At 37.2% G+C, this 14,595-nt stretch overlaps 1 protein-coding gene across 4 annotated transcripts in view; it reads right to left on the bottom strand.

The window, feature by feature from the left end:
* Positions 1–14,595, bottom strand: part of DNAJC13 (DnaJ heat shock protein family (Hsp40) member C13) — a 65,775-nt gene that overhangs the window by 3,714 nt on the left and 47,466 nt on the right. For all 4 annotated transcript variants that reach the window (XR_015797953.1, XM_025173899.2, XM_025173902.2 and 1 more), the window contains 16 exons: positions 13,763–13,947; positions 13,170–13,244; positions 11,998–12,117; positions 11,417–11,596; positions 9,464–9,631; positions 7,202–7,315; positions 6,044–6,160; positions 5,489–5,666; positions 5,197–5,288; positions 4,140–4,239; positions 3,066–3,140; positions 2,838–2,950; positions 2,307–2,476; positions 1,825–1,867; positions 1,049–1,222; positions 194–373 (listed from right to left, as the gene is read on the bottom strand). Coding sequence is in view for 3 of the 4 variants with exons in the window: in XM_025173899.2 (XP_025029667.1) it covers positions 194–373; positions 1,049–1,222; positions 1,825–1,867; positions 2,307–2,476; positions 2,838–2,950; positions 3,066–3,140; positions 4,140–4,239; positions 5,197–5,288; positions 5,489–5,666; positions 6,044–6,160; positions 7,202–7,315; positions 9,464–9,631; positions 11,417–11,596; positions 11,998–12,117; positions 13,170–13,244; positions 13,763–13,947 (2,084 nt within the window). In the remaining variant the exon portion in view is untranslated. The remainder of the gene's footprint in view (positions 1–193; positions 374–1,048; positions 1,223–1,824; positions 1,868–2,306; positions 2,477–2,837; positions 2,951–3,065; positions 3,141–4,139; positions 4,240–5,196; positions 5,289–5,488; positions 5,667–6,043; positions 6,161–7,201; positions 7,316–9,463; positions 9,632–11,416; positions 11,597–11,997; positions 12,118–13,169; positions 13,245–13,762; positions 13,948–14,595) is intronic.

Genomic DNA, 14,595 nt, shown 5'->3' with positions numbered 1-14,595 from the left:
CTATGTGTTTTTACACTATTTATTTTGTATCCAACCAGGCTCACTCTGCCTAATACTTGTCTCAGCTCAAAGATGGATGATCAGTTCATAAATGAGAGACACACGACAACTCAAAAGAGGTAACTATAGCCAAACAGTGATCCTCTCCTAGAAGACCTAACGTCGGCAAACCTCGTGACTTAAGGCTGCATACCTCATTATCAGACAGTATGTGAATGACTCGCATAGCACTTTTAGGAATGGCATTGTTCTTGTGGTTCATAGCCTGGAGAATCTTGGGAAGATGACCCAGTGGGGGAACCTGGTCTGCTAGCTGAGGCTGAGCGCTAAAGAGGCACACTGTTGCTGTTGTTATTGTTTCCAATGTTTCCCCCTATTTCAAAACGCAAAGAAAGTAAATTACAATGGCAGACCTAACAAATAACATTTTAACCATGTGTAACCAGATTAAAAGACAAGACTGAATGACACTCACAAGTTACATGTATGGAATATCTTAAAACTGTATCTAGAACACAAGCTTCTCTTATTGTTAAACTACACCTCCAGCTAGTTTTCATGGCTTGGAACTTGCACTGGGCAAATCCAAGCTGCATAAATAGTTTTTACTGTATGTACACAAGTTGTTCTGAACAATGAATCATGCATATATTCCATGATGTACTGCTGCTTATTTATTTTTGACATTTGCAAGGCCCCCAAACTATGGAATCATTTTGATAGTCTTCATTGATTTCAGTCTATATTAATGTCTTCTATTGTCTTCAACTGTGAGTCAATATAAAATATTCCACTACAGAACAAAGAATACAAAGACACTAACAAATTTACTCAAAAATCCCAGTAATTCTTATGTAAGTTTACTTCAGTGAATGCTGCTATAGAGAGAAGTACTAAATTTTAAATTTGTGAGCATAAGCTGGAAAAGAATCAGAATTTATTTCATCCTTAAGGTCTTTACATGACTTAGAATGATCCTATCACCATTTTCAAAAACTTAAATTAACAGCTACACAAAGCTGAAGTCAAACTTAGAAACTGCACTTACATGGGGGTTATTCTTCTCCAGTAGTTCAGTGAATTTTTCTAACAGGGCAATGAGAAATTCTCTAGGTTTCCGAAGGACCCAGGCCGGCTGGGCAATAAAGATTCTTAGGAAGACGCCCCCTACAGAAAGTTCACCCTCTGCTTCACCATATACCACAGCAAAGTCCTCAGGCAACTAGATCAACCCAAAAGAGGGGGGAAAAAAAGATTATTCTGTTCCTCCAATATAAAAGTTTCCGCTATTTTTTATGTATTAAAAGCATACAGTTATGGGCAAAGGAAAAGGAACCAAGTTAGAATACAAAATATCTAGCATAAAGGCCTATTAATAACAGAAATGAAGCATCCCTACTAGATTACTGCAGTTCTGATCACTGAATAGGAAGTCCATGCTGGCCTGTTGGGGCCTGGCCTGAATAGTTTGTGATTAGGAAAGAGATGAGCTCCACCTTAGCTATTTAATATATGATATCTGCTCAAATGCTGTTCTGGGGCACATCAATTTAAAACATACTGTTGCTACTTCCCCAAATATTGCCCTGCAGATAACCACACTAGCTGGAGATGATAAGAGTTGTATATCAACACACTTTGAGTGCAGCAACTTAGGGAAGTCTGTTCCACATAGTCCCAATATGACAATCAGAGCAGGCAATGAAAGAAAATCATGCATTATTGTAAGAAATATCTACAGAAAGAAGATGGACAGGACACAAGCAATAACATAAAACAAAATGTACAGGTTTTGATTATATTTCTGCTAACATTTTTTTTTACCTTCCAGTTAATGTCAGGGTTGTCCCTTTGTAATTTAAAGTGCCTTTAAAAAGAGATAAGAAAATTATTAATTCTTCTAATTGGTGGTACTTCTCTTATCTTTCAGATGAGATTCAGATCCAAGCAGCATGATTCATTGACTGGATTAAGCCCTAAATTTGCCTATGTTTAGCTTAGTGTGTTTGTGAAATCAGCCACTGTGGTTTATAAACCATAGTTTATGGTTTAGAGTGGTACGTGAGCCCAGTCAACTGCAGTTTATTCAATAAACCATGGTTAAGCAATTATGGCTTAGCAACAAATGAGAAATTTAAAAAATGCTAAGAACAACAGTGGCTAATCAATTCAAGATATTTGGATATATATTTCCATGACATTAGACCTTAGTCTGCACTCCTAGAGGATTCTGAACAGAATCCAATCCTGGCTAAGTTGTATCAAGAATCTAGCTAGACAATAAATTTATTTTTATTGTGACATACTCTAGCATCATTTCACGAACGGTTGTAGACACTTTCTCTCTGGAGTTGTCATTCCATATTAACTCTGGATTTTCATGTGTTCCTTCAAAAATGTGAACAGCAGCTTCAGGATTATCTCTCATAGCATCCATGAAGACACCAGGTAGGAACTTCATTAGGATAATTCTAACCTAAAAAAAACAAACAAAAAACCCACACCACCACATGGCTTAGAGATTTGTCATAGCTATTAGGCTTCCAGTTAATCAAACAAGTGGATTGTATCACTGGAATGAAGCAAAATAGGTTGTTCTGAATAAATTACTAGAAGTGATGCCTTCCTCATAGTGCAATCTGAAGCTGAGGCCATGTGAAAGCTATTTACCTCTGGCCACCCAGTACAATTATTCCAAACCCTACAACACTGGACAACACTTCTGCGAAGTTTATTTCCAGCCAAGTCCAAGGCATTGCGTACACACTATATGGTACCTATGCCTTGGGTTGCTTTTAAAACATCTGTGAAATGTCTACTGATGATGCTATACTTACCTTTGGACCAACCAGCTTGTCTGCTGTCATTTTAGCAAAAAGCTCTGCTGTCTGAGATCGAACTTGTGGATGTGTTGAATTACAGAACATATCAAGTAAGTAGATTAATGCACCTAAAAAAGTACAGAACTGCTAGTATTGTCATTCACAAGAAGTTTGAAGCTATTAATTTTGAATGTAACAAAAAACTTGTAATAAGACCACAGCAAACAATGGACATTGCCATACCTTTTAGCATAGCTTCTTTAACTATTTTGGTACTGGATGTCAAAGCATAAAGAGTTTCAAGAACAAGCTGCCGACCTGCCAAAATTAATAAATTGGTGAAACTCAGAATTTATAGTTAGCTATTTGACAAAGACCAAGAGAACACAAGAGGACTTGTTTAAAGTTATACATCAGGACTTGTAAGATTTCCTGGCTTATTTGTTATACTGAGAAGGCATTTGAGAGGAAGACCAAAAATCTCAGCTTTTATTACAAGAATATACTGCTCTCGTTAACAATAGCAACTAGAATAATTAACTTTTAAGTAAATTTTCTTATATCTGCCTTGCAATGTTAATAATTCAACTGAATGCTTTCTGTATTTAATGTGTATCTATTTAAGGAAGACATTACTGGTCTGTGAATACCCAAAATTCAGCAGCTTCTTTTTTGTCAAGAGTACATAGCAATACTTACTTAATCTAGCAAAAATATCCCATTGCACCTTCCTTTTAATTATCTAATTAGCAAGTCTCTAAAGACTTCCCAGCAGGCAGCAACACATAGCCAACCTTGGCTGATCTCAAAAAGGTAAGCAGAGTCAGACCTGATTAGTATATGGATAGAAGGCCACCAAGGAAGACCAAACACTAGATTGGAAAATGGAAAAGACATCCTGGCTGAAGGCAATAGCAAGCAGCTTTCATACTGTTGCCAAGAATATGATATGGAAGTGTCCTTGAAGTAACCAGGAATCATGTCTGACCTAAAGACAATTTGACTTACGGGACTAAGTTAACATGTGGTCAGCTACAATAAGACCCAAGACTCACTATATCTTGGTAGTTAAATCTACCAAGAGTTAACCTGAAAAGACAAATATATATACCTTTCCAAACTGGGATTGTACTTTTGCATAATCATCCTTAGATAAAATTAATACAAGTTAAGTTCAGTATACTCCTCAAGACAGAAATGCTCGGTTTTTGTTTTTTATTCTTTTTTATATTCTAAAAATTCCTCCTTTTTTGTACTATTTTTATAAAGAAAGACCAAATGAGAGAACTTGAATAAATTAAAATGTGATCCACATACTTGAAGGTAATGAATGTAGGAGAGCTAGTAAGTTGGAAAGAACCATTGCTTCTGCAATATTATTTACACAATCTTGGTTATTTGTCACTATGTTCACCACCTGTTAAAGAAAACAAAAGCTAGATTAGGGATGGGTCTAGAACAAACTTGGAATGTATGTTCAAATACGGCTACTCTGAATTTTCAGGATGAATTTTTATGGCAAGAAAAATGGTTCTTCCTCAACCATTATAAATCTCTATTCCAAATGAGTTTATATTTTTGCTTCAATTTGCTTGCTTCCTGATCGTTAGCTGATCCCAATTAATCATAAATAATATATTCAATTTAATATTACATGGACAAATGAGTTTTGTTTACATAGTATCATCATTAAGGGCAAATTAAGTCTTAATTAGTAGATATGGGGTAGGAAGAAAATAATAAAGCTTTGCTGTTGCCAAGGCAATTAGTTTGACCTGGCTATTCTGCTCTAGTGACTAATTAAACCATCAAAAGTGGTCTTCAAAATAATAAAAAAAGTATGGCTTGTAAAAAAAAAAAGTAGCTCAAACCTGATATAACCAATGAACAAACAACTGAAAGTTAGAAGTATCTGCATTAATTTTTTAGTGCCTAGCATTCCATCACCAAGTTACAGAACTAGAACTCAGAATTGGGGACATGCAGAACTTACCTACTGTTCTGAGAAGTGAACATTTCAGGGAGCTTCAGAACATTCCATTTCTCCTCCAGACCTTGTGGATCTGGCTGTTCTGGGAGTGGCCAGCAGATTTCCAGAAGTTAATTTTCTGAATTGTAAGCATTAATGGTATTTGGCCTTGAACCAGGTCTGTTTTGTCCAGAAAACCATTAACTATTTTCAGAATCAGAATCAATACTGGCTTCATACAAAACATAACCTTGGTTCATTAATGTCAGCATTCCCCAATCTATTGCCCTACAATAGAAGTTGTACTCCATCACACTGGAGGCACTAGGTTGAGGAAGGCTGAATTATGAAATGTAATCAAGACTCTGTAACCTTTAAGAAGTGATAACAATTATTATTTTTTACCTCCAGAGCCAACTGTTGCACTTGACCAGCTCCATGGACACGTAGAAGGGAGAATAACAACTTAAAGTGACCTATGCATTCACATTCTGAACCTACAGGAAGAAACAAATGAATTTTTAATGAGCAGTTTTTAAAGACTTTATTAAAATTAGACAGATCCTTCTGTAATTTATTGATAAGCTGTATAATTGAGTTTGCATATAAATTCCCAAGTATTTTTTTTTAAAAGAAGCATATATTCCAAGTATTTTTTAAAAAAACTGTTAAAAAACGTCCAGCGTGCCTCATTTACCTGGGTTGTGTTTTATCACATTTCTCAGAGCTTCCAAAGCCATTTCAACTCTTCGGAGTCGCTCTCCATGTTGGTTAGACTCAACTTTCCCTGTCTGAGTTATGGCCATCAACGTATGAAGATACTGGGCTTGTGATCCTATATAATCCAAAAGACTTGCAGCAAATGCTTTCGGTAACTGTAGGATAACAAAAGAATTAAGAAGGAAGCTTCGATAGGTAAATAGAAAGGAATCATCTTTTTCAAGCTTTACACAAGTTTAGTTAAAGCATAAACAAAATATATTATTACAATAACTACCAATATTTCCTAACTTGATTAGGCAACCAAATGGTTTTATAACATAGATAATCCAAATGGTATTCTCCAAATGTTTTAGAGTACAAACCCCATAATCCCCTTGCATACATCATGCTAGTTAGGGCTGATGGGAATTGAACACCAACATTCTGGAGTATACCAGGTTAGCTGTCCCTGTTCTAAAATACATGATTTTTATAAATATTTGTTTACCAATATCTCTATTTTAAACCTGAAGGAAAAACAGAATCTTACCTCTAATTGGAATGTGGGGACTTCATTGTAAACTCTAACAAAAATCTCTCCTACAATAAGTTCTTTTGCATGATCAGTGAAGATAAATTCAGATCCATAGCTTTTGTCACATTCACCCTTAAGAAATAAAAATATTATCTCAGAATCTGCACTCAACGAATTACACTCTGAAAATTTATTTACTGTTTGCTGTAATGAGAAATCTTATCTGAAAATTGATTTAAAAGCAGCACAATCGCTATCATAAATATATCTGGAATTACGAAAATGATATAGTTGGATTTCAGAATCCTATTTCTAGTTTACTTTAGAAGAGGCTGACACCGTAGAAAGATGAAAATTGGAGATACGTCCATCTCTATCTATTACTCTGTTCCAGTGTTGTCAACTCCCAGAATTCCCCAGCCAGCATGGGGAAGTTGCTGGGAGTTGAAGTCCACTCATCTTAAAGTGGCCAAGTTTGGACAACACTGCTCTATTCTATTACTTATTGGAAGGCACAATTGGAAGGAACAATAGCAATGATTTTTAATGATATAATAAGTATAGTGAAACCTCAATTTAACAGACCAATTGATGGAAGATGGGCAGGTGCCGAGTATTCCCAAATGTTAATTAAATCACAAATTATACTGTTCACTGCAATTTGTGCAATGATATCACTAATTTGGATTTATGCCATGCATGTAATAATGTCATTATGTAAATCAATACAATTGCGGCATATGATGTCAAATTAACACAGATTTAAATGCCTCATCCAGATTATTTTGGATGAAAAGAGAGCTTTATATTATTCTGAGATGTCAGGACAGAAATCTGGTCCGCTGCATTCAAGATGCATTAAGGAGGAGTCTGTTAAACTGCAGTTTCATTGGACATTAACATATCTGTGTGCGCCATTATAAAAATATGCTATTTAGAAAACAGCACTTGTGTTCATGTTCAACAGATTCAAAATTATATTTTGTTGTGTGACAACATTGAAAAGGTCAGGAAGTTTTTCACAAACTTTTTCCATACTAAATAGGCTAGTACACCTGAAAATAACTTACTCATTCTGGAAAAAGCAGCAACCCTAACCTGCATGATGCACCTTACAGTATCTAACGTATTCCCCCAACAAGCCATCCTGACAATTTTGAAAAAGTGCCTCACTGTTTTAATCATGCTTTCCTGCTGAGATTCCAAAAATTCAAGGAGTTCAGCTCTTGTCCGATTATTCCAGATCAAGTAAGGACTCTCCGTGTTGCTGTTGAGCATTTTCAGAATCTAGATAAAAATATTTAATTTAAAAAAACCACAAAAGACAAGAACACTGATACCATCAACCAAGGTATCCTTCTGGACCACCTGCATGGGGGTGATGTTGGGGATTGGAGGTTTCGGTATTGCAGTGCTTCTGCTCTTTCCTCAGTGGTTGGTTTCAGTCCCAGGGTGGGGGAGAGGTTGGTTCAGTGGTTAGTCTTCTCTCCACACCTATTTAACATTTACATGGAGCCACTAGGAGAAGTCATCCAGCAGTTTGGGATCCAGTATCATCAATAAGCTGCAATATGCTGATAATACCCTGCTTTATATCACTATCCCAGGCCAGGCTGGTGATCTAAAGCCCTGTCCCTGGAGATTGAAAGGGTCTGGATGGGGAAAAAAAATGCTTAAGTTGAATCCTAGCAAGATGGAGTAACTATATCACCACCATTTCTCTGTATGGTCCAGTGGTGTCTCTTCACAAAGTGGCACTACCCCTAAAGAAGCAAGTCTGTAACTTGGGTGTCCTCCTGGACTTGCAGCTCCTGCTCCTTCACACAGCTTCACATTGCCTTTAAAGACCACTCAGAAGCTGCAACTGGTTCAAAGTGTGGGGCCTGTGTATTGGCCAGCATTTGCTGATGGGAGCACATGACATCAGCACTACAGACCCTTCATTGGTTGTCAATAGCGCAATTTAAAGTTCTGGTGTTAACTTACAAAGCCCTACATGGCTTGGAGCCAAGTTGTCTGCAGAATTGTGCAGAATTCCATTCCCCATTGGAATTGGGCGGCCAGTTTGATCTAGCTGAGAGAAGCTGTTAGTAGTTCCCCATTTTAGGGAGGCGAGGAAGGCTGAGTCTTGGAGGCACTTTGTTTCAGGGGCAATGCCAGTCCTTTGGAATGGCCTCCCAGTGGACATTAGGTCAGCTCCCACTTTCACTGCTTTCTGGAAACAACTCAAAATGGAGTGTTTCGAGAAGGCATTTGGGCTGTGATACCTTCTTGACTAGCTTTTACAGATTGGTTTTGTTTAAATAATTTGTATTCTATGTGTATTTTACTGGATTACACATGTTTAAATGGTATATTTTATCTTGTGAAATGCCAAGAGTCCTTTGGGATTGTGGCAGTCTATAAAATTAATAATAGTAAATAAAAACATTAATATTTTTTTCCTCTGATAGCTGCCTCTGATAAACCTAGTACAATCTTAACCTTATTATGAGGATTACTGTTAGCTGTGGCCTTCTAAATTGTGTCATACCCTGCTTACCTCCTTTTGTGTAATCTTTAATACATGCATATGAGATCTTTCTGCTTTTAAAAATTCAACTTTGGTTTATTAATCTCATTTTTTATTATATAGATGCTACATAAAACATCTGAAGCTGTCTTCGCTCCGCAGGTGCCACCTGAATTAAGAGGTGTACTCATGTAATGGTTAAGGTGTTGGATGCATTAAGGCTCAGGTTCAAGTCCTCTCTTAGCTACAGAGTTTACTGAGTAACTTTTGGCCAATTATTTTCTCTCACTCCAGCCTATTTAACAGGTTATTCTTTGGGGGAATAAAAGTAGGGGAGACTCCACGTAAGCTGCCTTCAGCTCTCAAACAAACAAACAAACAAACAAAAGTATCAAAAAAGGAAACTTGTACTCTCTTGCCATATAGGTCAGCTTCAAATTCAGTGCTTCAAATCACTATTAGGAATGTATGGTTTCCACTAGGAACATTTGGGAGATGTGTAAGCAATGTGAACTTAATGAGGTTCAATCTGCAGTACCCTCATTTACCACATGTAGTACTCAAGAGTTATTTCAAGCAATTTTCACATGGCAATCACAAGTTGTGAAATAGCTTTTAGTATTAACCACTCTCTATTAGGACCTGACCAGAAAGAACGTAGGACAAATTAAAAAAGCAGGATGAAACAAATCTCTACATTTCTCCAATATCTTGAGTAATAACAGAACCTATTACTTGCTAATATGCTGAAAACTAAAGGTCTGGGCAAGGTTTATTTTCCAATACTGTTATGACTGAATATTTTTTATATCTTGTCACTATTAAAAGCTAACACTATGCTTATATTTTTTTAGTAAAATGGTACAGTATCTTTGTTAAATAAAGACAAAAGCACTGATATAAATGTCGCACTTTCCATGTACCTCAGTAGGATTAACCACAGCAAGTTTCCTTGCAATGTAAGGGGTCAGCATGACTCCAAGACTTTTTCTGATTGCTGGATTCTCAGGTGTAGCCTGCTCTTCAGAAAGATATCCACCGAGGCGACTCAAAGCAAGGAGACTGAGTTTGGCAAGGGTATTAGCTACTTCCTATTAACAGAAAATATGAATAAATCCAACACTTGTTATCTATTCTAATATCATCCTCTCTCTTGCAGGAAGAAAATATATGCAAAAGAAACAAAGTTTATGAAGTAAATCTTACCAATTCTGGCAATTGCCATTTACTCTATGCCTAATCTGACTGCTCAGGAGAATCTTCCTAAATGAATAAATAAATGAGAGCTTTTCTGAAAGAACAATGGAAAGGAATAGGAATTGGAATGCCCCTTTCTGTGAGATTTCCATGGCTATTTGGTAAATGTCTACATGGAAAGATATGGTATTGATAAGGAGGAACAGCTTTGGATCCCAACCAAGAGTGAGATTTGGAGAAACTTCACATCTCAGCCAGCCTTCGTGGTAAGCGATAAGACTTTTCTGCTGGTGGTATGTGAGGATTTTCAGGTTGGAAAAGAAGCGTGATAATTTACATTTTTCAGCACTCTTCTCTCCTAAGATGCTTGTGCAAAAGCCCAGGTTTTGAAATTGCTGCGTTCTCTGACTGTGATTTGAATCTTCCAGGAAACATAATTAGGTTACAAGTAGTCCTCACTTAATGACCCTAATTGGGACCAGCAATTCCATAGCTGAGCAATGTGGTTAAGTGAAACATCACGATTGCTCTGCTTAGTGATAGCATTTCCAGCAATCCCAGTTGCTGTCATTGAGGGCGTTAGGCAAGGACCCACCTGGATCCAAGCCAATCTTGGAAGAAGGTAAGGGACTGCCTCCACTTCAGCCCTCCCCACCCACCTATCTCCCCCCCATCTCTGCCCTATTGGTGTTCTGCCTGCCTGCCACCACCAGCTGCCCCCACTGTCTGGCCCTGCCCGCCGCACCACACATTACTGGCCAGGGCCTTCTTTTGCATTGGTACAGCTGGGGCCTTCTTTTGCGTGCTAGTTGGGACCTCCTTTTGTGAAAGAAGGACCCAGCTGCATGGGCACAAAAGAAGGACTCTCCTTTTGTATGCTGGCCAGGGCCTCCTTTCATGCTGGCCTTCTTTGTGAAAGGAGGCCCTAGCCAGTACCGGTGTACAGTGTGGCTACAGTACTGTAGCTGTCACCCACCGGCCTGTGGGATGTTTCCACCGGGCCTCCCCCATGCGTGGCTGGGATGGTGAGCCCAGTGAAGGGAAGGCAGGTGAAGACAACAATGAAGGTCAGCTGGGGGTGGGGCAGCAGGGGGGCGGTAGTAAATTTTGTTCATGTGACCGCAGAGGCGCTGTGATGGCTGGAACTTCAAGGACCAGTTGTAAGTCCCTCTGCTCAGCGCTGTCATAACTTTGAACGGCCATTGAACAAATACAGTGCACCTCACAGGCTACTGGAATGCAAGCTTTTATTATCTTACTAGGATAAAAGTAGATCCCATGGGGAAGGAACAGTTTTTCTAAACACAGATTAAAAAGTTGGTGAAAGCTGTAAATTAAGGTAAATTTACTTTCAGGAAAAGAGAAAATCTTGCCTGAATTGGGCATGTCTCCCTCTAAACAGACAGAAATCTTCAAATTTTATTACTATACTCCTTTGCTTTGAGCCAACAGAAGGAGAACACTGTGTATGGGGATCTTCATTCATTGGGAATGCCTCTTCAATTATTTATGCAAAAGCCACAGTTCATACTGAAGGGTTTACTTAAAAGCATATTAAAAAACACTGACTAAATTTAAATTAATCTGTACATTCCCAAGAGAAATATTTTTCAGGATATTTAAAATGTAGTATTCCATTATTTTAAAAAATTAGTGTATTAGCAGTGCATAATGATTACCTGCTGATTAGAGTCTTCACTCTTTTTAATGCCACTCTCTTCCAGTGTATAATCATAGTTAAAGAGGTAGCCTAGTAAATACCACAGAACGCCAGCTTGAAACAGATGTGTCTGTAGCCAGTAATCCACAGCAAATGAGCTGACACATTCTACTCCGAGGGAAGCCACACGTGGAATGTTCTAAGCAGGAATAAACACATTTTGGGGGGGATTTCAATGAGAGCTGTTGAAATTTAGTAGGGATAAATCAAGAGATGAACTGATGTAAAATGCCACAGAGAGCAGTGATGTGTTCCTTGCACATTTCTGCTTTTTTTTCCTGAAATCTATTGCTTATAGTATTGCTGTACTAAAAGTGCAATTAGGTAAACCGATGGACTACTGACACAGAAGCTCACTATGATCAACAAAATCAGTTTAGCCAGCTAAGACAAAATGTCTTCTTCACATCTCAAGGAATATGAAACCTCTTTTGAATGAGATTTCATTCAATTTCATTACATGGCATCCATATCCATATAGGAACTATTCTGAAGGAGTTTGGAGAAAGGCATTAACACTGCTGCCACGCTAGAGTTTACCTTGCCATAATACAGCACTCTGCAGAGGTCCTTAATAATGCTGGGCATTTCAGTTATTTTCTCTCTGCAATCTTCAAACTGAGCAGCCACGCTGTAACATTTACTAATATGTCCACACACCTATGAATAGGAAAAAAAAAAAAATAACCATGAGCCTGATGGGGACTGTAAGCCCATTATTTTTTCAGTTTTGTATCTCAGTAAGTGTGACTAAATTTGAATCCAACCCAGTATATTTTCCAGTGAGAACAAATATACACTATTTAGAAGTTTCCTGCTTCCTGGTCCTTAATTTCAGGCTTAAGGGAGATGGCTGGTCACTTTTTGGTTTAACTTTCTCTGCTCTTGCCCATTTTAACAGTTGCCTTGTTTGTAGAAAAGTAGTGATTCTTTTTCAATACTAATTTTCATTTTTAAAAAAGTGGCTTTTTGTTTTAGGAACCCTGGATAATGCAGAAGGGCGCATTCGGAATAAGACAGTCACAACTTTGTTGCTGTGATTTTCTATAGGATGATTTTACCTCATTTGTTTTATGGAGCAGGGTTATGTGCTGTTGGCTTGATGTTTATTTGTATTGTGTTTTAACATGCTGTTAGCCACCTAGAGTCGCTGCACTGAGCTGGGCAGTCATACAAACGAAATGATAATGATAATAATAATAATAATAGTATAATATTTATAAATATATATTAAATAATAATAATAAAAAATATAAAGACCCCAAGTAGAAGTAGAATGACTGTGGCAAAAGAAAGCAAAGATAGTACCAATAGTAATAGGTGCTTTGGGTGCAATTCCAAAACATCTGAACACCATTGGCATTGACAAAATCACCATCAGTCAATTGCAAAAGATACCTTTACTTGGAACAGCTTACAATGTTCCAAGCAATGATACCTTTAGTATTATTAAACAACATCTGCCTGTCCCAGGTCCTTGGGAAGGACTTGATAGGTAGACAAAAATGCCAAATCCAGTCTAAAAATCTGGCTGACTATGCGACCAACTGTAATAATAGAAGTTAAAAAGAACGGTACTGTTGCTTGGCATAGGCAATAATGAGTAAAATTGACTACTGTTCTAATCTAAGGCAGTTTCCTGTAAAGCTGATCTTTTATTTAAATTTTAGATCATATACAAGTGTCCATGATAGGATTTATTTAAGAATTACCTGGACTGACATATCCTCTGGCTTACTGCAACGTGTCAGGACTGCAACACAACGATTAAAAGCCTCCTGCAAAATCTGTAAGGAGGGATGACATTTCTTCTGTAAATTGCTAGATGGGAAACTATCAAAAGCTGTATCATAGAAAGTTTACGTCTACCAACTTTGAACAATGTTTTAAAGCTATAATACAGATGTAGGCAATCTAGTAATCTTCATACCAAGTCCCATTAATCTCAGCCAGCAGCAGCAAACGCAAAGATTTATGGCAGCTGAAGTCTGTAACATTGGAAGGCACCAGGATGTCTGTTCCTGCTACAATCTAAGGTTTAATAGCCCAAATATTTATTTGCTGCATAAACAGTTCTAGTACTTCTACAATGTGAAATCAAAACAGCGGGTTGTTTTTATTTCTTCTGTTTGTACAAACTCAAAGGCAGTTTTATGTTTAAAACTTTGTATTTACAGCAAGTTACCTGTTTGGGCAAATTAAATACAATTCCTGAAAATATTTAGTAATAATCATTCTGAAAAACATCTATCCCCTTTGCAGAATATGATACAATAAATCCTTCTATTGGTAAGTTTGAGTGTACCTCTATTCCATTTTCTCTCCTTAGTTCTTCTGCATTAAGTGCTGAACAATTGACTGTGTAGAAGGCTAATTCAGCAGCAGCTGGCAACAGAGGAGACTCTTTGGAAAATAAGAGGTCATCTGAAGTTTCAATTGTGATTGTCTTAATCAACATGGGGTAGCCAGCATACTTATAGGGCTTCAAATCTGGAAACAAACAAAATGCCAGAAATCAGAATGTGCAATGGGATCTTTTGGGTAACAGCATTCCTAATGACATAGTTATTCTATGCCACAAATTATACTTCTCAGATTTTTAAAATATTCTCACTATTAATATTTTAGAAGACCCACTGAATCCCACTGAAAAACCTAAAATTTATAAATAAGCTAGTTCAAACTAAGCACAAAGAGTTAAGGCAACCGGCACTAAACCTTTGCTGGTTCTTCCTCTCTAACAATGAGAACAAAAATTTCTTCAGCTTTATGAAAAAATTCATAAAGTAAGGTTAAAGGTAAAAGACAGTCTAATAAACATATTAAATTATCTGGAATTCATTCTCTCCATACATGTCACATTAAAATCTACTACTTACACTGAGTTGGAGATAACATTAAAGATCCCTGATAGTTCAGACAGTTTCTCAAGCAAGAATATGGTTGAAATATATTGCTTTGGGGAAAGTGAACTCAAACTACTTGTAAAGATGTAGAAATTGTCCTTCTCTTTTACCATCACTTATTTTCTCTTTTATACAAAGTTTCACATTTTCAAGCAACAAATTCCTTCTCTTTTTGGAGTGGAAATTAATTTAATATAATATTCTGATACTAAAATATTTGTAATATAACTGC

This window comes from Python bivittatus, unplaced genomic scaffold, assembly GCF_059951505.1.
Source record: "Python bivittatus isolate LINGU-HERP-01145 unplaced genomic scaffold, Pbiv_v1 ctg000610_np1212, whole genome shotgun sequence".
Lineage (NCBI taxonomy): Eukaryota > Metazoa > Chordata > Lepidosauria > Squamata > Pythonidae > Python > Python bivittatus.
Note: the sequence above shows the minus strand (reverse complement) of the source record. Positions and strands in the feature narration are given on the sequence as shown.